Source organism: Tympanuchus pallidicinctus, unplaced genomic scaffold, assembly GCF_026119805.1.
Source record: "Tympanuchus pallidicinctus isolate F22 unplaced genomic scaffold, pur_lepc_1.0 scaffold24, whole genome shotgun sequence".
Classification (NCBI taxonomy): domain Eukaryota; kingdom Metazoa; phylum Chordata; class Aves; order Galliformes; family Phasianidae; genus Tympanuchus; species Tympanuchus pallidicinctus.
Window position 1 is genome coordinate 8,134,026 of NW_026294741.1, and position 22,991 is coordinate 8,157,016.

The following is a 22,991-nucleotide window of genomic DNA, read 5'->3' on the forward strand; positions in this document are numbered from 1 at the left end:
AGCACTTAGCACAAGCTAGGCACAGGAGACACGCTCCATCTTATTGCACCGTCTTATCACACCGTCTCAGATGCCTCATTTATTTGACTGTTTGCTCCCAAATGTATTTTAATGCACAAGGCAGTTTGGGACATGGCAGGTAGTATGAACGTGAGTGTGTTTGGTCTGTGCTCAGATCCATTGCAAAGGCACGAGCACGTGTGTACATGGAGGAACAAAGAGGCTCAGAAAATGTGCTCCACGATTTAGTATGTCCCATTCTTTCCCTCCTCCCTCCCCTGCAGTTGTATAAGTACTTTTGATGGCAGCTGCTGGATTAGACCCAGAAGCTTAAAAGATTAAAGAAACCACTAAAAGCAGCCAGGAGGAAGTGAGGGATCTGTTTGTCTGAAGGTTTGTGTTTTTGTACTGGTGGTTGGGAAGCAAATTGCAAGCAGGCTGGGCCCTGCAGCAAGGCTCTGGTGGACCCGGCATCCCCTGGGGACACGTGGTGTCACTGGGGGCTGCAGGGTGCCAGCATCGCCTGTGTCTTTGCCACTCTTTCCCTTTCTTTTTGCATCCACCCCCATAGCCCCAAGCCTAAAAGCAGCTGTTTCAAGTAGTGTTTTCCTTTTTAACATGATCTTATGCTATGTAAAACATCTGCTGCTTTCTGGCTGATCCATAAACATCACTGGTGGTGCGTATGTGTAATCAAACCGAGGGTCCTGAAGAATGTGAGCCAGTCGTCTTTCTCATTTAAGCAAGCGGTTCTGTGCTGAAGAAAGTACCTGGGGTGGCTGCAAAACGAGACCAGGGACACCCAAACTGCCTGATAGAGTGGAAAGAGAGCTGCTGAGCACGTTAGGATTATTAACATTAATCTGATCTTTCCGTTTGTCAAACAGATTTTTGAGTACATGGAGACAGCTTACCCAGTTCTTAAGACAGTGCTCCCAGATCAGCTTGTAGTTTGTTCTGTAATACCGTGTGGATTTGCTGGGATTTTCAAGTAAATACATTATGTATATGGCTTACAGATTGCTTAGGCTGTCTGCATCAATAATTAAAATGAGGGAGGGGATAGTTCTGCAGAGTTTACCCCTTTCTTTCCCTCATTGCCTTTACATGCCTATTTTTATCTTTCCTCTCTCAGGATATGGAAGATAAACCTGTAGGGAGGGAGGGAGTGTGAGAGCAGGAGGTGTTTCCAGCAGGGATGGGGGTGCATGGCACACCGCTGCAGTGCCAGCACCCAGCGCCAGCCTGAGCTCTACTGAGTTGTGCCATCTAGGTGTAGGATGTATGAGAACTAGAAAGTGGCACTTTCCAGTCCTAACTCCCCCAGCTGGATTTAAACCTTACAGGGTGGCCAAAGGAGCAGATGAACTCCAAGGAGGTGCTGCTGTGATGAGGTGGCTGGCTGTCCTTGCTCAGCTCAGCCCGTGCAGACAGCAGCACTGCTTTGTATCCAGCTGATGGAGTGTTACAGACCTGGAGCAAACTGAACCTTGTGCAACATTGTATTTTCCCACATCTGGCTGGAGAACAGGGATGCAGTGCAGTGTCAGTAGCCCATGTAATCTTGGACTGCTTTTTGAGGCAGCTCATTAGGATGCTTTCTTGGCTGGGAGCTTTGTAATTGGTCTGAGATCACCAAGTCATGGGCTGTGAATAAGCTGTGAAATAATAACTGCCCGAGCCTCATGACTGACCTGGCCCTTCTCTGCCAGCAGCCTGGATGGGAGCTGCAGGCACACAGCATTGCTGGCTGCAGTGCAGGTTGGGTGCTGCTGTGCTGCACTGTTCTTCTGCTGCATTCTTTTCTTGTTTTAAGGCTCTTTATGGTCTGCTCTGCCTGCATAAGCATAGCTCTGACATGGAATTATCAAAGGAGCTCTGCTATACACAGCTTCACTTGTCCACGTTGCGGATAAGGATCTTAAGAGCTAAGTACCTGTGCTGGCACTGCTGTATCTGCTTTGCTTTCCCTTTTCATACAAAGGGACAGTTTTGTGTGTTTCTTACCTACAGAGGCAGCTTTTGGGTGCTCTGTGGGAAGTCCTTAGTGCTCTCAGATTCATGCATTGATTGACTTCTGCAGATAGAGCTGAGCTTAGAGCAGACAGTATGAAAACAAACTGACCACTGCTATGCTGCTTATTTTTAAGGTTGTCCAGTAAGAAACTTCAGAGGCACTGGAGTGCAGAAAGTTTTAGTATTTCTTAACTCATCCGAGGTGCTTAAAAAAAACGGTAAGAAGTTTTTAGGCAGGTATCCAGACACTGAGAAAGCATAATGCCATGTTTGTTGTTTTGAACCTGCTGGATAAGGAAAGCAGTGGTTCGCTCTCCACGTGCAGCTCCCAGCCCTGCAGTCCTGCTCCCTCAGTGTAAACTCTGGCTGCTGATGTAATCCAGATGTTAATCAGAATTTACAGTAGTTGAACTGAGCTTGGAATTTAGCCGAAGGGACTGAAAGGGAGCATTAATCAAACGCCGCAATTACTGAGCCACACTTTTCTGCATTAAAGTAAAGTAGTGAAGGAGATGCATTACACAATCGCAGTGTAAGGCAAGCCCTGCCAGGAGGACGTGGTAACTGTAGCCATTAGTCTTTATCTTTAAACAGTTTGAGTAAGGGGAAGGGTTATATAGATGTTAGTCTGCTCTCAGGAAGATAATTAAAAACAACAACAACAAAAAAGCGGGCTCTTTTTAATAAACTGCTGTAATTACAGATCTGTTTAAGTGGAGGCATATGATACGTATGTTTGCGACAATTTTCCAGAGGGATGGTTTGGCTTGTGCTAAATAACCAGGCTCATTTTCCCATAATGCAAACGTTATTCACAAACTATTACCATAATTGATGCACCGAGCCACTGTAGAGTAACTAATGTGTTGTGTGTGGGAAGCAAGCTAGAAGTCGGTGAGTATTAAGGAGCAAAATCTCATCTTTAAAGAGAAACTTCACAAAAATGCAGCACGTTGTGCAGGTGCATTCTGGTGGGATGAAGCAGTGGAGCACCATGGATGAGATTTCTGTATGAGAGCTGTCGTTTCAAAGACACTTGGAGCTTTGGTGTGCTTGGTACAGAGCTGTTCTCCAGGCAGTAAAAACCTGGTCAAGTGTGGTTGTAACTCTGTAAACCAAAAAACCGGGGGCTAAAATGCGAAGGTGTCGTGTAGGATTACAAAAGCATCATTTGGTCTATAATTTCCTAAGCCATTTTGTCCTGATGCCAATTACTGTTATTTTCTAAATTGCGGATTATAGCGCTGCACCTTCTCTTTCAGAGGGATTAAAAAGGCATTTTCTGCAGTCTTTGCCTACTTTTGCTGGGGATTCTCACATGTGACCCCTGGTACATAAGATCACATAACGTCAGTAGCTTTCCTTATTGTAATGTGATGTAACTCTGTGTGGCAGAAGTAACATATTGGGAGCCATCACAAGACGAGCTCCTGTGCACCAGGCTGCTGCTTCTGGCTCAGTCTGTCTCTTGCATATTGGAAGCCACTCACAAATGTCTCTTCCTTGTCCTTTGCAGACATTGCTGAGCTGTCTTGGAACCTTTCAGGTTTATGTGGCTGTACCTCTTAGCCATAATTTCAGCTATGGAGGTTGTTGTTCATTGCTTCTTACAAGTTAGCATTTCACTGAGAAGCTGTTGTACTTCAAACTGCTTTTCTCAAGTTAATCTGTACTCCGATTTCTCTTTGCATCCTGGAAGCCCTTCATTCTTAGGTTTAATCCCAGTCCCAGGGAAAAGCAGCTGTTCTCATCTAGCAGGTCGTGCAGCACGCAGGGCAAATGAGACTTGCACCTCATGGCTGCTGCAGAGTGATCTCTCCCTGCAGCAGGGCAGTGCCGGGAGGCTTATAGGGTGGCATGCAGCAGCCCTGAATGTTCCCTGCTCCAAATGGGTGCTGAACCCTAGCAGCTCTCTGGTGCTGTCAGCCTGCTGGGTTAGAGCTGATGACCCAGAGAGCTTCCTAAGCATGCATTAAGTACAGACTGACAGCCTGTGTGTACGATGAGATTTTCGGCAGCGCTTGAAGTGGAGGAGCAGATGGTGTTGATGGGAGAGCAGGGTTATAAGGTACAAGATGGGATTGTTACCATGTTAATAACATGACAGCAAATCCCACAGTGCTTTCTCTATTAGCCTGAAAGCTGATAGTTCCCTGTTGGCCATCACGTGAAATAGGAATGTCCAATAATAGGGGCGCTGGGAGGCTGTGGATGCCTCGTTAGTTCAGCATGTTGGTTCTGCAAGGTATCCAGTGATCTGCTTGCATTTGGCCATTCTGACCTTTTTGCTCACTGCTTGCACCTTTTTTGCCTTTTAGGTGCATGAAGGAGTGTGACAACAAAGCTGGCCTAATTGTGGGTTACTTCCAGCACAGAAACAGTGCTATAGAATGCAGAAACTTTGCAATGGATCTGTTACGTGCAAGGTCAAAGCAGGGGAAGTGCTGGGCGTGCTGGGAAACAGGCAACTGAAGCTTTGGCTCTTGCACTTCATTTAAAATAATGCTTATTGCCTTGCATAAAGTAAGCTGTGCTACCCTGAAGTTCTCTGAACTTGGGTAAGAGTTCCTCCCCCAGCCTGCAGATCCCACGGGCTTTGCTCTCATCCACAGACAGTCCTCCAGGGATCGGTGCTTTGAGTGGTCCATCAGGAGCCAGGGGAACTCTAAGGCATGTCTGGGAATGCAGAAAGTCATTCCACGTTGCCTTTCTTTTTGCAGGCTAATTATAAAAATTACTGTAAGCATTTTCTGGAGATGGGATCTTCCTATTTATCCTTGTTGTTGTTGTGTTGTCGGGTTTTTTTTGTTTGTTTGTTTCATTTTTTTTCCCCAACACTCCCACACTTCACTCGAGTTGAAAAGTGTGAAAGCTATTATGGTAATAGGAGTGAGATGATTTTCTGCTCTCATAGTGCCAGGCAGATAGGAGTGGATGTAATTCATCTTGGATGTAGGCCCTGCTGCAAATGCATCATCTTGCCTCAGCCTCTCAGCACACATCTATGCACACAGAGGTTCACGTTCCCAGGGATGGGGGTCAGTGCTCTTCAGCTTGCTGTCGGGTCGCTGCTTGGCTCTGCAGTGTGTCCCTGCAAAGTGGGTGCATCAGAGTGTTTATCTTGGGGTGCATGGGAGGTGAAATCGTGCCTGGTTTGCTCCTTCCCTCCCTCCCACGTAGCATCATGGAAATGTTAGTCTGCGTTGACAGCAAACACGGACTCAAAGAGGAGAGGAGGAGGTGCGGCGTGATTTTGGGTGGCTTACAGATCAAATCTGTGCTGCTCACAGTTTGGCTTGCCAGCAGCAGGCTTTGTCATGGGGGATAACTGAAATGAACACATCGAGACCTAAATATACATTAGCTTGTATTAAAAGGCTCAGAAGCACTTGTCTGTTAAAAAGGATGTTATTGCAGTCCCTTTACATGCTGTTTCACATTTGAAATGGTATGTTATGGTATGACAAAACCCTCTCAATAAACCAAAGCACGTTTATTTTGGGACAAGTGTAAATATTCAATCAAAACACGTTCCTTCTTGGGGGAGGAATAGAAAATCAAGTCTGAATTTTGGCTGCACAAGCTTAGAATCTGAACTTCTTGTAACTGATGGGTGTTTGGAAGGGAAAACAGAGATGTGGAGGTTAACTCTGCAGCACATTTGGGGGCTGAGGTATGGTTTGTCTGGCAACAGTTCCTGTAATGAGTGAAGATGAATTGCCATGCAGAAGCAGAGCTGTTATGTGATGCATTTTATAGACAACAACTCTCTAAAATAGGAAACTGAAATACATTTCAGACAAAATACTGACAGTAAACTTTGCAATAAATAGTTGGCCGTGCTTTGCCCAGCTGAGAATCTCAATGCTCTTTGTACACTCGTGTAAACCTGAGCAGCCATTGGTGTTTACTGTGCTGTGCTGTTTGTGGGTGCTCACGTTGCATGTTCCAGCACTGAGATGAGGCAGGAGCACTGCTGTGGCCTGGCAGGCCGGGCTGGGGGATGCATTTGTTGGGAATTCTGTGTTTGTGCTCCCTGCTCTGCGCTCGTCCTCTGCTTACAAAAGGACATCTCTCAAGGGACGTCATTGTGCGTTTTCCTGAGATAAAATAATAGCTCTGTGTTTTGTGACCCTGAGACTTTAGGTCCTGCCAGATGCTAATGAACCAGTGGAAAACATCCAGGGCCCGGTAATTGCTTTGAGGCACAGCTGTTTGTGCTTGGTGCTCCCTGTCAGGGCTCGCTTCTCTGGTGGCTGCGCCCTGTTCCATTGCCCCAGGATCCTCCTGGGAACTCGTAGGTCAGGCAGCAAGCAGACTCCCTGTAATTGGGTACAAGAGCACAGCGTGCTGTGCGGGCACAGGCAGCTGGAGGATGAGCCGAGCTCTTGGCTCACGTTTGGCATCCACAATAAATCCTGCTCAGAGCTTGCAGGCAGTGCATCCTGCTGCAGGGGCTGCAGTGACAGCAGGACACTTTGTGGGCCCGCAGCAAGGGGAAATTGAGCTTTTTTAAGTGCAGAAAATAGAAGGTACCAGTATTTTGACTTGCTTTTAAAGTGTTCCCTGTCGGAGACCTTCCCAGACACCGATTTCCTTGCAGGAGGTGATGTGGGTGATTTTACCACCCTTTTACAGAGGCACCACAGGGAAAGGCAGAGATCTATCTGTGTAAATCTCAGTTTATGAGAAGTTCCAAAGCCCTCTGTTGGCAAGTGAGGCAGCAGCCAGCCTCTCCCAGCTCTCACACGGTGTGCTATCAGTGTTGATAGTACTTTCTAGGTGAGTAGTGTTGATAAACTAGATGTCAGAGTCTGTCTGATCCAGTGTATATCTGTGTATGTACCAGGAGGTGGTAAGTCAGTGGTATGTGTATTTATTCTGTCCTGGTCTAGGATGAAGATGGAGTAGATGTAGAAAAGGTATGGCTAGATGAAAAGGACCTGTGGAGATGGTTGTTGCTTCCCTACATGGGGAACAAAGCAGTTCAGCTGTTTATGTGATGAATTTGGCTGTCTGTTACTGAGTGGGATGCTGTGGGATGTGAGGTTTCTTACACTGTTTGCTTATGAGTCTCCAAGTATTTGGGCATAGGATAGCCCAAATAGCACCCAGAGAGCTCTGCCCCAGTGCAGCACTCTGCATGCAGTGCAAGTACAGCAGACTGATGATATTTGTCCTGTGCTTTGCAATGTGATATTCAGTGCTCTGCGTGGAGATGTGCATTGAGCAGCATCCACCAGATCGATGTGTCTAATTAAACTGGAGACAGGGAACCTTCTGATCAGACAAAAATATCTGCTAGACGCCTTCCTAGCTTTTTCATGCATTCGTTCTTGTAACGGTAGCTTTTTGTTCAAGAGGTTTTGCAGGTCCTGTTCTAAAGCACGAGCCTGAACAACACCGGAGCTCAGAAGAGGGCACGGGGAGGGCTGGGTGAGGGGGGAGCAGGACTGAGTCCCCATCCCCTGCTCTGGTTACACGGCGGCGTTACTGCAGCTGCAGAATGGGAAAGGAGATATTTGCTTTATGCTTAAGAGGCTTTATTTGTATCTAAACTATATATAGTGCTGTAATCTTTCTCTGGTGGGGAGAGGGCAGCTTCCACCGGCCGGGAGAACGAGGGGTTAACTCGGCGATGCGGGGGGAGCTCATTGTCAGAATAATGTTTAGCCAGGTGTTAATCCGTGTCTGGAGGGAAGTGCTGGAATTCATTATTCATCCCACTGGGGGAGGTCACGGTCCTGGGAGGCTGCCAGCTCCGGAGCCAGCCTCCTGGCTTTACTGACATGTGCCATTTGTGATGAAGGCAGCTGAAGTCCATTTGAGGAATTCTCTTGTCAGGCAGCCAAGCCGGCGGCGGGGCGCAGCGCAGGCGTTGCGGGTTCTGGTGCGGCACGAGCGGGATCGCGCGGCGCCGGCGGGGCACGACTGGGCTGGGCAGCGGAACGAGGCGTCGCGGCTGCTCCCGTCCTTTTCTTCTTCCTCCCCTTCGTAACCGCCGCTGTGCCCCCGTGAAAAGATTGGAAGCGGTGCCGGCGAGTCGCTCTTGGAGCAGCGGGATACGCTTGGGTGCTTTTTGCTCTTCTAACGAGGGCGGGAGGTGAGACGATGATCAAGTCCAGTTGGTTCTACGTCAAGTTCAAGTATGCGGAGAAGGTAAGCGGCGCGTTGGCTCCCGGAGGGCTGCTGTTCCATCCTGCCCTGAGCGGGACTGAGAACTTTCCCGCTGTGAATTGGCATTTCTGGGGCTTGGGGAGGGTGCCGGGCACGGCTTCCCGTGTGGCAGCACCGCTCCGTGTAGGGAACAGCGCTCAGATCTGGTGCTTGTGGCACTCTTCTATTTTTATTTTTTAAAACAAAGCAGCAGTGGGGATGTATTTGCTTTTCGTGCGCGTGGAGCTTGAGAAGAAGAAACATTTCTTGTTCTCTAGAGCCGACGCTGAGATGTGACCTGCTTCTGCTGGCAGTCGGTTCTCTTTTATATTTTCTCAGTGACGAGCTAAATATTTAATTGTCCATAATTACCGGGTAAGGAGGGGGGAAAAAAAAAAAAAAAGTTGCATTGATCCACAAGGAGCGCAGTGCTTTGTGAGGCTGCTGGCTGCGCGGTTCGCTGTGGGCTGGCAGCGCTGCTCAGCGCCCGCAGCAATGCGCTCCAGCCACGCGCGGTGCACGGGATGGGGCGAGCGCGGCTGCGGAGCTCCTTGAGCCGGTGCTGCAGCGCGGCCATCCGCGGAGCATCGACCCCCTGCAGGCTTCCTGCCAGCTCCTAGGGCAGGTCCTGCTGCCGGGCACGGCACGAGCCGGTGGGCTGTTCGCTTCACGGCGTCCTTTTACTGCAGTGCAATGGGGAAGGGAGCAAGATGTGCTTTTGGGGAAGATGCTAAGGAGCCTCGCTGCCCAGCTGTCCTCGAGCAGGCTGCAGCTTGCTGTCTTAAAATGGGGAAAAATGAATGTATGTGCTGTTAGCCTGAAATTTTCTATTCTGGAAAATAGTCTCAGACTGATTTATTTCTCGTCTCTGTGCCTCAAGTTATACTGCATGCAGTGAAAGCACATATATATATATTTCACCTAACAAGATTGTGCTATCATTTATCCCTGGCTGCAGATAGCCCATTTAACAAAGTCTCAGGTTTAACTATTCTGTTTTCATTTGTTCTGGCCTTCTTACTGAGGCAATTGGACTGCGAAGTCTACTTTATAAGGCAGTTGTACTTTATCTCAGTAGCACTAATTCTACATTATTTAAAGGCAGCTCATACCTATAAGCACCTATAACCAAAGCAGATTGACTCTGCGTATTCTATGCAACTCTTCCTGGAAATAATCTAATGAAATCACTAGTTATCCACTGGTTACTGGTTACTTGGAGGCTGGTTACTTGGAGGGATGTTATTACGTTTGTTGTTTATCTATGTATGTTAATTATTTTGTAATAACCCTTGTGATTCAGCCACAGAGCCCTCGGCTCACCGGCCTGAGCTGATAACGGCGCTGCTTTCAGTCTCAGGGCTGCTGTGTGTTACATAACCTGTCAGAGCAGTTCCCTCACGGAACGATGTTTTGAGGATTACAACCTGGGAAATTGGAATGTGAGTGACATCCAGGAAACCCATTTGGTTGGCGTTCTTCACAGTTGGCTGTGCCCGATGGGATTTTCTTCTGGTTCACCAGGGAAGCAGCCGCATCCGTTCATCTCTCGGGAAAAAAACACAACGCCCAAACCATAATGCTTGCCCTGAGGTCCTTTCCATGGAATAAGCGTTTCCTAATGGAAGAAGGTGCTTGAGAAGTTCACATCTTATCTGTGAGGCAAAGGCATGCAACCCAAACACACGGCGTGTTGTGCCCGTGTTGCTGCTGCGTTGTATACTGGGCTTTGTTCCTCATCAGCTTCAGGTTTGGTTGACATAGGAAGTCATGCTGCTGTGATGTGGGTGGGAAGTGGTGCTGACTTTGTGACACTGATGGACACCGTGGGCTTCTGTGGTGGTGTAAACAAAAATAACTAAGTTGGAAATCAGGTCAAATCATTTTGTGGCTCTACCAGTGTTTTAGACATTGGTTTTACATAAACTGAATGAGGAAAATCTTGGAAATTAAGTGTTGAAGCAGCTCTTTACAGCGGTGTGGCTGGGTTTCGAGTCTGCCATTCTGTACTAACAGAACTGCTGTCTTCTGAGCAAATGCTCTCACTCGCTGCCTTAGGAACGCATCCAGGAACTGATGCAACTGTGGGAATGGGCTGTATTCTTTTTCTGGGGCTGGTTGTGTTCCCAGTCAGATCGACGTGGTGTGCTTGGAAATACACAGTTGGGAGTGGGTAGAAATAAGGTGATGCCTCCCCTGGCAGCGTGCAAAGATAGCATGGATTTGTTGGCTCACTGGGAAGCGCTGTGTGATCCCAGCTCAAGGTAGGTCTGTTGGGTCGTGGAGGGGTTGGATCTCTGCCCTCTGCAGTATCTCAGCTGGATCAGGAGCTGCTTTATGTGTGCCACCCCAGTTACACCACTCCTCCTCCTTAATTCTCTCGTAAATGAGTTCACTGACGTTTTTATTAGCTGCCTGAGCTGCAGTTGACATCCTTGCCTCTGGTCATTCCAGATTTTCTTTTTTTTAGTTTGATCTCTTTTGGAAGATCTTGGTGTTGGAAGATGATGAGGCACATCTATTTGAATACGTGACAGAACTGACTTTGCAGGCAGTTATGTACTCGTGCTGCACACGGCAGGTAGATATTGGATAAAACAGTGTGCTTGGGCTGTTTGTTGGCTCAGGTCATCCCAGTGGTTACTCCATGTCGTGTCAGACAGGTGCTATACAACCATTGCTGTATTTTTCATTGCAATTAAAATAATTGGATATTAAAACTAAACTAGAAACCCACACAACTTCATCTTGAGCTCATTATCAAGTTAATTGCAAACATTCTATTATATAAATGGCAAGGGAGCCTCCTGGAAGGAGAAAAAACCACAAAGTTTTTGTGTTTACTCTGTCAAAGGATTAAGACAAGGTCATTTGAACTCGAGCCTTTTTTACATAATGCCCATATTCATTTACACTAATTAAAATTCAGCAGTTCTGTAGGAATAATAACGCTGACAGGAGGAAATCAGTCTGATTTGAGGGGAAGGAAACAAAAACAAAGGCAAGCTCTTGGAGATGCATGGAATTCTTCTAGAAAGTGTGGGAGAAGTGTATAGAGGCAGCATGAGTGGGCAGCCTGGCTCTGTGTGCTGCTGCTCGAGGCTGAAGGAGTTCATGGATGGTGCTGGAGGGCCTGAAAGGTTTGGCTTGCCCTTGAAAAGGCTTTGCTCCATTAGGACTTCATTTGATGGATGTAACTGTACTAAAGTGGAGGCTAATTGTTGTGTTCCCAGTGCTGCCTGAGGATGTTCCTGGATGGAAAAAGGGACTGAAACACCCAGATCTTAGATGCAGGGTACTTACCTTCCTTCCTCTAATATAAGGCTCCTGCTACTCTGAAAGGCAGTTTACAGTTTTGACAGCTAAAATAAAAAGCCTTAAGGACCAGCAACCACTTTGAATGTTTGAAGGGCTTCATTTCCTGCAGAAAGATTTCAATTACAGTCATTTTCCTCCAGTAAGTACAAAGAGGTAAATGGAACCCCTGTTTCAAACGTTAAACTCACAGACTGCATTATTACCGGTTGCACTTGGAAAGTAAAGGATGAAGCCAATCTAAATCAAAGCCCCAATTCCAAATTACTTTTTAAGAGGGTGATGAGGTCTACACCCAGTAATTCAGTGGTGCAGTATTGAGCAGTGTGTAGCACAGCAGATGTGCCTTACATTTCATGTGTGGCTCTATGGGAGGATGGGGGCAGGAAGCATCTTTCTGGACAGGCAGCGAGCGATGCGTCTTGTAAGGGTGCTGTGCCCACGTCCATGTGTGTGTTGGCTGTGTTTTTAGGGAAATTAGCTTTTAATTTCTTCTCTGACTTTGCTCTGTTACTTTCCTTTTAGAAGAATGGTTTCACAAAGATGCGGTTATTTATCTGCTGTGTGGCATGAAATCTTCCCCCGCAGTGTTCCTTGCACTGGGGCTGTTTCTTCCCCTTGTTGTTTTAGGGAACAAATTATCAGAGAGTCCTTGGTTTCATTTGGGCTGGATTTTGAAATTTACACAGTGTCCATGTGATGCACAGGTGGAATGCTGGGATGGTAAATCTCTCTGGTCACAGAATGGTGTTTTTGCTGGAAGGATGAACTCTTCCAGCGACGCGTACCTGTGATGGCCATTTGGCTGATCCCTAAGGCACAAAGAAAAAGGCACAAGAGGAGAGCCTGCCCAAAGGCACCAGAGAAGAGCAGGGAGCCCACCAGCCTGCTCCCTGCCCATGGGATGGCTGCACTTTGCTGGGGAGCTGATCCTTTCACTGGAACAGGCTGCCCAAGGAGGCTGTGGATGCCCCATCCCTGCAGGCATTCAAGGCCAGGCTGGATGTGGCTCTGGGCAGCCTGGGCTGCTGGTTGGCGACCTGCACACAGCAGGGGGTTGGAACTGGATGACTGGATGACTGGACTGTGGTCCTTTTCAACCCAGGCCATTTATGATTCTCTCAGTGCTCAGACTGTCCTTGGTCTGGGGAGGTGGGAACCCAAGTGTTATTTCTCCAGAAGTGCTGCTGGAGCTCGTTGTACTGATTTTATTTAATAGTTCTTTTTTCTTCTTTTTTTTTTCTACTGCTTTTCCTTACTGCTTTGTTGATGGATTTCTGCAGGTGTGAAATCAGATGTTACTCCTTAAACTGATGGAGGGGATCACCAGAGGGTTCTCGTTCCAAATTGCCTTGCAGAAACCCAGTTCAGTCTGTTTATCACTCTTAACAGTCCATTTTTTTTCCTTTCCTGCCTGTGAATTTTACATGGCTTGATTTTCTTTTTCCTAAATCACCTTGCAGCTGTGACTACCAGCATCTTGGGGAGAAGAGTGAAATTTGTCTTCTGTGCTTGCGTACACATAATGGGCCTAATCAAAACAGCTCAGGAAGACAGATGCACTAACTTACCTTACCTGTAAATGCAGGTTAGTACACATCTGCCCTCGTGCTTCAGCAGCCTGTGCTGCCTTTGGCCCAGCCTGCGTGCTGGGTGAGCTGTGCCTGTGGTTACAGCAGTGTGAGCGGTGGGTCCTAGAGCCACCCAAGCAGAGCAGGCTGTGAGCTGCTCACTCTGTGCACTCTGTGCTGTGTTCTCCAGCTGATCCCCACTGTCAGAATGTCAGCTCCGATTTCTGAGTGGTTGGAGAGCAGTGCTGAGTACCGTTGGGCAAAGTGTTGTTTACTGAGTTAGTTTAAGTGGAGGGTTCTCCATTTCTATCATTCCTTGGTAGCTGGGCAGTCCTTGAGAGAGCTTTTGTTTGTTTTCAGATGGAGGCATTTCAAGAAGGGTGTCAGATCCTCCTGAGCAGCTGTATTTTGCTTTTTGCTCTAAGTGCTTATTGCTAACCCAAATTGTTTTGAAGGGAAGGCTCAGAAGCATCGATGTATCTCAAGCTTCATTTGCTTCTTCTGGCAAAATGGGAGAGATTTAAGGGCTTTTTCTTCCTCGAATCCAGGGCAGTTGTTGCATCCTACACAGGAGAACAACTGGAGGGCTGCTTGACCTGGGCAGATGCCAGGCAAGGCGCGCATTGCAAAGTCCCAGTGCCACCAGTTTTCCCCGTGGTGTTTCTCACAAATTGGGGTCACTGGAGCAGAAGCTGTTGAAGCATCCTGGTGTCAGTTCAGGATCCTCCCATCTGTAAGTGGAAGCGTGGTGTTTTCTCTGGTTCCAGCTGGAGCCAGATCCTGGGCGGCTTTGTCTTTAATGTGGTTTTGAGATCTAGACCTCAATATTTTGTCTCAATTCCTGTTTGTGTATTTGTGAGAGTAAGGGGAACTGCACACGCTGATGGGAATAGTCGGTGGCAGGTAAAATAGCAAGGAAAAAAAAAACCAACCTGTTACATTCTTCTGATGTAAATTTTTAATCAAATGTGTTTTCTTCAGTTAAGCAACTTTTACAGCCCGCTGCACAGAACATACAACCAGAAATCTTTGCACAATGAACTGCATGTAATAGGCTGGCAATGCATCCATTACACATTTTTAAGTGCGTGTAGCGCATTTGAATTCATTTTTGTGTGCATGGCAGTGTAGCCTTCAAAAGGTAATTGGAATTTACACAGACTTGCTCTCGTAGTGGCTCGGGTTTTCTTCAGACTGCAACGCTTTGGAGAGCTTCATTAGAAATGGTTTCTTTTGTAACAGGAAGGAAATATGATTTTAAATGCATTAGAAAGCTAGAAACCTTGTATCAACGCTTCCAAAGCGATTGCAGGGTGCTTGGTGTCAGTGAGCACTGTTCTCCACGCTGCTGTATTGATTGAAGAGTTGCTAGATGATAGGCTAGCTTGCAATAACAGTAATAATTACACTGAATAACACTTTTCAGTCCAAATCTCAGAGGCGAGCTTTGTGGCTGTGTGTAAGTGTAACCCTGGGGGTTGTGGTTGACCCGGCTGGGTGGGTTGTGGGCTCCTGCTGGAGGCCCTGCATTCAAAGCCAGCTGCATGCTTCGCTGCAGGCCGGTGGTCAAAACATGTTTTCTTGCATCCGAGGCCTTTTGCCGTGGTTTCAGCCCTTTTCTCAACTTCTGCTTCTCAAGACGCCTCTTTTAGAGCAACTCCTAATGGTGTGGGACTGTGTGCATCTGAGCTAGGCCACGGTGATGATGTGCTGAAGCTGTGGCTGGGCGCACACACACAGATGCTGAGGGGCTGCTCTGGACACATCCTCTGACCTGTGTGCCTGTGGGATGCTCTAGTGCTGAGCTCAGCAATGAGATTAATATTCAGGACGGGTAGAGAAGGGAGGCTGGGGAGGTATTGCACACAATCTGCTCATCTAGAATGATTTTCTGTTTTGAAGCCAATTTCACCAGCTCTTTAGATGAGAAGAAACAAATTGAACGGCGTGCTCTGATTTTATTTTTTTCTTTCCTAGACTTCATTTGCCTGAGGACTTGTTCTGCCCTTTAATTATTTAAGAACCGGGTTTTGTTTACAGTTTGTAATAAAACTGATAAAAGATTAACAAGGCGCTTATCATTTTAAGTAAATTAAAACTTTGAAAGACTTACAACTGCAAATATTTGAAAATTGTAAAGTAGAAGGATAAGAGCGGACCAGATCAGATAATCAAGTTATTGGATTTGTTTGGGAGAAAAAATAATTTTGTTTGCAATTGGATGGGAAAGCAGCATTGCCTGCCCTATTAAATATTTATGTGTGCTTTTAGCAAATTTGAAGATACTGGTTGTGTAGGAATCAAGGCTGGGGATGTTAAAATGATGTTTTGTTGTGGTGTGAGGTAGCTGCAAAAACTGAGTGCGAAACAGAGGAGAGATCGGAGTGGAAACGTCTGGATCTAAATTCATTATGGTGGCAAGCCTGTGCCACTGTGGGTATGTCTGTGTTGCTTCTAAGGATTGTGGATTCTGCCCTGAAATGGCCCTGATGCCTTAAATAAAATGGTGGACTCAGAGCTGCTTCCTGCACACAGGTGCGGTCTTGGGGCTGTAATGGATATCTCCATCAAAACACAGGCATGCTGCTCAGTAGTTGTAAAAAGAAAAAAGACAAAACCACTGAAATCTTAAGAAAAGTCCCAAGAATGGAACAGGCAGTATTGGTATGACAAAACAGAAATCCTTAATTTACTCACATGGTGAGCACAGTGTGCAGCTCTCGACCTCAAACATTGCAAAAGCTTTGAGAAGGGCTTTGAGGCAATTCAGAGGTGCAGAATGGCCCCTGGGTGAATTAGAGGAGCTACAGAGGGTGAGTAGATGATGGTGAAGGAGGCATGACAGACATCTGTCAAATCAATTGGGATGGAGGGAGGGTGGGGGTTGGCCATGGCTTCCTGACATGAGAATCTGGGGTCATCAGAGGAAGCTCTGATAAGAGGCAGGTTGAAAGAGATCAGAAGGAGGTGGTTCTTCGTTGAGGTCTTGGCTGGTGCAGTTGATTGTCAGGAAATTGTGGGTTTCAAGATGAGTGAATTATGGCATCAGAGAGCTCTTTAGCACCCTTGTATGAGTTGTTAAGCCTAAATTATGTTTACATTTGAAGGAGGTGAAAAGGAGCCCTATAGTAATGTGGGGCAGACAAGGAGAGTTGGAGTCTAATTAGTTGGGGTTGTTTTATTCCTTTGGGAAGGAGCTGTGAAAGCTAACATGATAACAGCAGGTTAAAGGTCTGTGTGTAGATCCTAATCTGCTTAAAAAGACAGGGTAGGGTTTCACTGACTGTCACTAACTCGGGTTCAGTATCCAACTGTACCCTTCTTGAACATCCAAACACAAACCACAGAAAATGACAGAGGAAATTAGAGGAGGTGAGTGTAGTGGTGCCACCCATCACTCGATGATAATGGTAGAAACATGCTCCAAGCTCCATAGATGGTCTTTTTCCCCACTCTTTTGACTTGGCATCACTTTGGCAGCTCCAACACACCTTGTTAGAGTTGTGCTGTATGGCAGATAATGCTGCTGAGACATACAGATGAGTTATAAAATGTCTCCTTTTGCCTTTCCCCTTATGTCTTGCTTTGCATTTAGCAAATGACTTAGAACCGGTTTGAGCTTGCACAGGGGATGGGGTTGGCCTCCATGTCAGAAGAGGGCATGGAATCCCCCTTCTCAGGGTGATGGGAGGAGCACATGTGGGTTGCATTATTTTGTAGCCTTATACTAGCAGAATTAGCAGCTTCCATTGTTCTACGTGATGCAGATGCTAGAGATAAATAGTGTTTCTATTTCCTTGTTTAGTCTTCTGTAATTTTTCAGTGTTGCAATCAATCTTTGTCCAGCATTCTTGAAACATCACTTGTGTTTAGTGTATTCTCTCTGATTGTCAATGATCTCCTTCAAAGCTCTAGGATTCGTTCCATCTGGTCTCAGGAACTTGGCAGCTTGCATGGCTAGCAATAGTTGATTTTTCCATGAGTGCTAATACAGAGAAGTCAATTCGTGGCTAAAAGGATTAAAATCCCTGCATCAGAAAAGCTGGAAAAATATAACAGTTGCAGTGGTGTCAAGGAAGTGCTGCTTCTTGAATTAAAAATCTTATGACAAGTTGAAAGTGAGATTCAATTCTGTTGTCAATCCAGGAGAGTTAAAGCTGCAATTGTGTTACTTTATTAGCAGCAATGCTTCGACAGGGAAAATCAACTGATTCTCCAAGACAATTTTGTGCTCGTTTCCATTCTGCCTCAGTTTGCTATCACTTGGTTTGGATTTCCTAACTTTGATGTCACTGAAGTGGAGAATCTGATGCAAGCAGAAGTCTTTGCTTCTCGTGTTCTTGTGGACCCTTCTGAAATGAGCTGCATTCTGCAGCTCTGAGGAGGTGGGGAGCAGGCTGCTGAAATAGGGGTCAAGAGAGCAAATTTAAGAGAGAGGCACCCATATGGTACGTTGGAGGTGTTACGTATGCCTCTACTCCTAGGGAGCATCCCCTCTTTCAGACAGGATTGGCAGTGATTTGGTACAATACAATGGCTCTGGGGGAGGAAAACTGCTGCTGCCTTTCTGGACACGGCCCTGATGGTGGTTGTGAATGCTGTGGATGTGCTGTTAGAGTTTGCTCTCAGAGATGGTGTGAAGCTTTGCAGTAAGGGCAGCAGCTTGGTTCAGAGGGGCACAGCAAGCCCACATGCTGCTGCTGCTTCCCATGCTCCTGCTGGTTGACTGGAGCACTGTCTTGGCACTCAGCTGATGACAAACTGTTGCTTTTTCTCTCCCATATGAAAAGGAGGAACTAAAGAGAAACCTGGATCGACTGTTTGGAGGTAGGGGCCGGTACTTCATTGTTTACTCAATAACTCAACACTTGTTGAGCACTCTGACATCACAATATCTATGGCATGACAGAGAGCACAGAATGTCACTTCTCTCTCAGCAAGGCAGGTTATTATGAACAGGGACGTGGGTCCTTCTGCTGTCATGGGCAGGAGATTGCTGGGAGACCTGCTGCTTTTGTGACCTCAGAAATTCACCACTGAGACTGGCAGAAGGTATAGCTAATAAATCTAAATAATTATTAGACACTCCAGGAAGATTCCTGGAAAGCACACCAGAGATTTCGTGTTGCTTTCTGCCTGATCTTGTGGGTTTGCACAGGATTGGGATGGTGGTTAATATAATAGCACAGTCCTTTCAAAGTCTTTTTTCTTTTTTTGTTAAAATCCAATTGCTTTGCTGGCAGAGGGTTGTTTATAGTGATATCTTACAAGACCCTGAGATAGATGTGAAACAATAGGCTGAGACATCTGATGGTGCTGACTGCCCATCAGACTGCTTTGCATCCCTGAGACCAGATGTATAAATATATTAGGAAAGGTTTTTGTGTGTATCTCCAAAGTGCAGCGTATCCTGTGCAGCCCCACCATAAGCCTGTGTGTCCAGAAATGTTTCCTTCCAAATACAAAAACTGTGTGGAACATTCAGTGATCAACCCTGACCTGGGGAGGCTCCCTGCAGAGATGGAAGCTGATTTTTATCGTGACCATAATTGAAACAGCTGAAAGATTTGTGTGCGTGTCTGTGTGAGTGCATGTTTCCAGTCCTGCCATACCTTTTAAATGTTACCAAACATGGGCATGGTATCGATTCTGTCTTCATGGTTTAGATACAGAGTCTGTAATTTCAACTCAGGAAGCAAGTTGTAGAGAAGAAAATGGCAGTAACCTTTAATTTCCTCCTCTAATCCTGCCTCACCTGATCAGCTCAGTGAAAGTCTGCTGGAGATGCACTCATAAGTACATGAGCATCTCTAAGAGTGGATGGCAGGATATCAGCCTGTGAATTTCATGGAGATAAGTACCTGTGCTTACTGTGACCAATGAGAAAGAGATTTTCTATTTGATACAGAATATTACACCAAGCATCTGTTTGCTTCTTTTATTGTCTGACTCTATGTATGGTTCAGTGTTATTTATTAAATTAGCATTAAAAAAAAAAAAAAGAACACCAAGGTCTTTTCCACCACCCAGGTCCCAGGTTTTCCTGAGTCTGCCCAAGACTTCACTGTCATTTCATCTGTTCCTTGACATTGTGTTGCATGCAACCATGCCATACGATCCCAGCGTAATGTGTGATGAATTCAATGGCAGTCGGACAGTGCAGATCCGTGCAGTTGTCTCAGGATGAATTTGTAAGAGAAGAGTCATGATATCTTAACCTTGAAGACCTCAATGGGTCGTGCAGTGAATCAACCTTGAAAATGAAGTAAACATCCAATTTTATGTGTAATGATACCCATCTCAGAGTGATTTGCCCAAAGAGATGAGGTGAACCAGTTGCAAGGGTGAGGTTCAGACCCACATTTAGACAGGGAGGGTTTGACTTTTATTTTAGAGGGGCCAGAGCTTCACTTTGGGACTGCCTTATGTATGCTAAGATGATTCATATGTCTGTACACAGTTCACTTATCTGTACAGGGCAGACTCTCCTCTCAGAAGACTTAACACAATGGATTATTTAATTTCTCCTTGACTAGGTCAGCATTTCAGCAAGTACAGGAGCCAACAGCCTAGAGCCCGAGGCCCTCTGCTCTTGGCTGAGCTGAGGATGTTCCTGCAGCTGAGCCCAGGCAATGGTATGTGTTAGAAGGGAGCTGCTCTGTCAACACATATGCTACTCCTGTATGCCACTGAGCCTTGGATGGGATGGGTCCTCAGTGGTAACTCTGCATGGGGAGCTGAGCAAAGATGGAGGCACAGAAATCATTGCCTGGAGATCTCTTGAAGAGACTGGGGAAGGATTTGAAAGGTTTTCTGGCTTGCAGAAATGGACCTCGGGGTGGACAGAGCTGAACATGAACCAAATGACCAAGAAGGCCAACAGCATCCTGGCCTATGTTAGAAAGAGTGTGTCCAGCAGGGCTAGAGAGGTGGCCGTCCCTCTGTACTCAGTGCTGGTGAGGCCACACGTCGAGTTCTGCTTTCAGCTTTGAGTCCATCACTACAGGAATGTTTGATCTGATGGAACACATTTGGGGAAGAGCAATGAAGGAACAAGCAAAGGACATGTGAGGAGCAGCTGAGGGAGCTGGGGCTGTTCAGTCTGGAGAGGAGGAGGCTGATGGAGAGACATCATGGGTTTCTACAAGTACCTGAAAGGAGACTGCAGTGAGTTGAGGGTTGGTCTCTTTTTCTCAAGTGACGAATGATAGGATGTGAGGAAACGGACTTGAGATGCACCATTCAGATTGGATATCAGGAAGAATTTCTTCTCAGAAAGGATGGTTAGGCTTTGTAATGGTCTGCCCAAGGAAGCAGTGGATTTGCCATCCTTGGATGTATTTGCAAGACATGTGGATGTGGTACTGAGGGACGCGATTTACTGGTAGCCTTGGTTAGCATTAGGTGGTTGGACTCAGTGATCTTGAAGATCTTTTCCAACCCAAATGATTCTGTGATTAAACTAAGAAGGTATCAGCCTGTTATTCTGGGAGCTGAATGTCAGCACTAATAAAGCAGAGACCCCATCTTTCCCAAAGGACCTTTGGAACCAACTGGAAGCTGTGTGCTCCATCCCCCCAGCCCCAGAGGGTAAATGTTACTCTGATTCTGTGCCTCTCTCTGTATTCAGAGTGAGCTGAGACTACCAGCACAGGGCTGATTGACAGCATTGCTCCCAGCTCTATGGAGAGAGGAAGTGACCTTAAACACTGTGATTGTGGTTATGTTTTGACTGTAAGAAAATCTCTTTTTTTCTTTTTGTAAATATTGCCCTAACTCTTCTACCGCTTGGCTTTCTCTTCATCTCCATGTGTTTTTTTGGTTTTGTTTTTTGAGGTCTTTACCCCTCCCTGCCATGAGGTGGAATTAGATAAAGCTTCGAAATCAGTTCAATGTCATTTGCTCAAAAAAGAGGGAGAATAAAGCAAGAGGAGGTGACCTTGCAAAGTTGCCTGTAGAAAAGGGATCTCTCTTATCACAAGCCTAAAGTAATTAGCTTTATTTTTGGTGTTGCCTTATATGAATTGTTCGTGCATCTCAGCTGGCTGCATAAATGCCTACTGACAGGCTGTGTGTGCTTTCCAGCCTGGCTGGCTGCTGCCCACGAGTGCCTGTGTTGGTGAGGTTTGCTCTTTCCCACTGAGCACTTGCTGTGCAAGGGGAATATTGTTGCCCTCTATGGTAAAGTTTCTAGGGTCAGAGAAGAGCCCGCATTGGCACGCATGGAAACTCCAGGCTAATGGGCAAGAAATTAAAATAATAAATAAATAAATGGGGAAAAAAAAAAGAGAGAGAGAAAAAGAATCGCTCTGTTACTATCAGTGCACAAAATTTTTCCTGCCTTTCTTTTTTCCTGAATTGGGAATTCAAGTCCACTCATGGCACTGCTTCATGTGGCAGATTGGCGTAAGTACATCTGTTGCCCTGTTTCTGTGGCTGTTCTTCCCTTGGACAGGTGAAAACTTCAGACTTGCTGAGTGAGAGAGCCAAGCTGAGGCCTTCAGGGGTTTGGAGCACAGTCAGGCAATGCACATGCACTCGTAGCTATAAGGAGACATTTTCCTTACTTCTATTGAATGTGCCTAATGAGTTGGTCTGAGTCGTCATGCTCAGATATCCAAGAGGGTGAAAAGAAATGGTTTATTTGCAGCCCTCCTCCAGTGGTGCACATCCATGGGCTGGCTCTTCTCCCTGCTGCTTCTGCTCAATTCAAGGCATCGTACCTACAGCCACTGGGCCAGTAGAATTGGGTTGGTGGTGTGTCCCCTCACCCCCTCCAGAAAACCCCGATCTCCCAGCCTGTTCTAACAGCTGATGTATCCAATGAGCCCAGGGCCCAGCTGTCCCCTGACAGCAGTTTAATAAACGTGGGTGAAGCATGCAGATGGGTGTTGCAAGGAATGCTGCCAGTGTTTGTGCCTCATCTTGTAATGGTGTCGAAAAGCCTAAAGAGGACAAGGCTATCAGGCTCCTGTTTCAAATGTTGCAAATTCAGCTATTATTTTAAGCAGCGTGAGAAACTAAGTGCAGATATTGGCATGCAGATGTGAACCAAAGCACTTGTCTTTCACGTGACTGAGCTGCTCAACCTCTTTCTGGGTGTAATTACTTTTCCTATTATCATTATGGTTGTTAGGGTGCAGCAGTAATCAGATTTTGGCTCCGGACAGTGCTTTGTGTCTGAAAACCCCCTGGCCTAAGCAAGGAGGGAGGATGGAGCTGTGGAGGTCTATCTGCACTGGGGGCTGCTTGGCCAGCCCACACCAGCAGGGCCCAAGGTTTCTGAGCCTTAAATTTCAGCATAATCAAGAACTGGAAGTGATACAGATGCAGTCAGTAGGTAAAAAGCTTGGCGTGTAGAATATGAGATACTGGGTCAGTGTCTCAAATCCATCCCTTCTGGCATCTGTCTGTCTGAGAGGCAGTTGGATGCCAGCAAAGGGAGGTCTTGGAGGCAGATGTGGGATAATCTCTTTTCCACCTTAAATCTCCTGGTTTAAGCCCTGAGAACAAGCATTAATAGCTGTCTTAATGGGTGCAGTTCATTGAATTCTGCTTGGATTATGGCTTGTTCCAGTTGGCTTGATTTGGTTTAGCAAGAAATTGGGAACAAACTTCAGAGAGGCTCATTATGAAGTGGGATTGAGTTCAGAATGGGCTTTGATATGTTTTACTCTGAAATGAAGAAATTAGTTGTGTTTATTCCTGTAGTTGAGTGCACTTCATAGGCTTTCAGAGGATCACTTGAACGCCTTAGATATGGTAGTCAGCCACGGCAATTCTGCAGAGCATCTCTTTTTAAGGATATATCTTCTGACTGGCTCAGCGGGATGCACGCATTGCCTAAATGTGGATGTGAAACACCACTGCACTTCCTCCCTTGGTTCTGTTGGCCTGCAGATCATTTCTGCTTCTTCCACTTATCTAAAAGCA

At 46.3% G+C, this 22,991-nt stretch overlaps 1 protein-coding gene across 6 annotated transcripts in view; it reads left to right on the forward strand.

The window, feature by feature from the left end:
- Nucleotides 1–22,991, forward strand: part of AUTS2 (activator of transcription and developmental regulator AUTS2) — a 658,144-nt gene that overhangs the window by 180,843 nt on the left and 454,310 nt on the right. Inside the window, exon 1 of one of the 6 annotated variants that reach the window (XM_052688469.1) lies at nt 7,965–8,175. The exons of the other annotated variants lie outside the window; for them this stretch is intronic. Coding sequence (XP_052544429.1) covers nt 8,128–8,175 — 48 coding nt within the window. The 5' untranslated portion in view covers nt 7,965–8,127. Of the gene's footprint in view, nt 1–7,964; nt 8,176–22,991 lie in introns of those variants that run through there. 6 annotated transcript variants of the gene reach the window in all.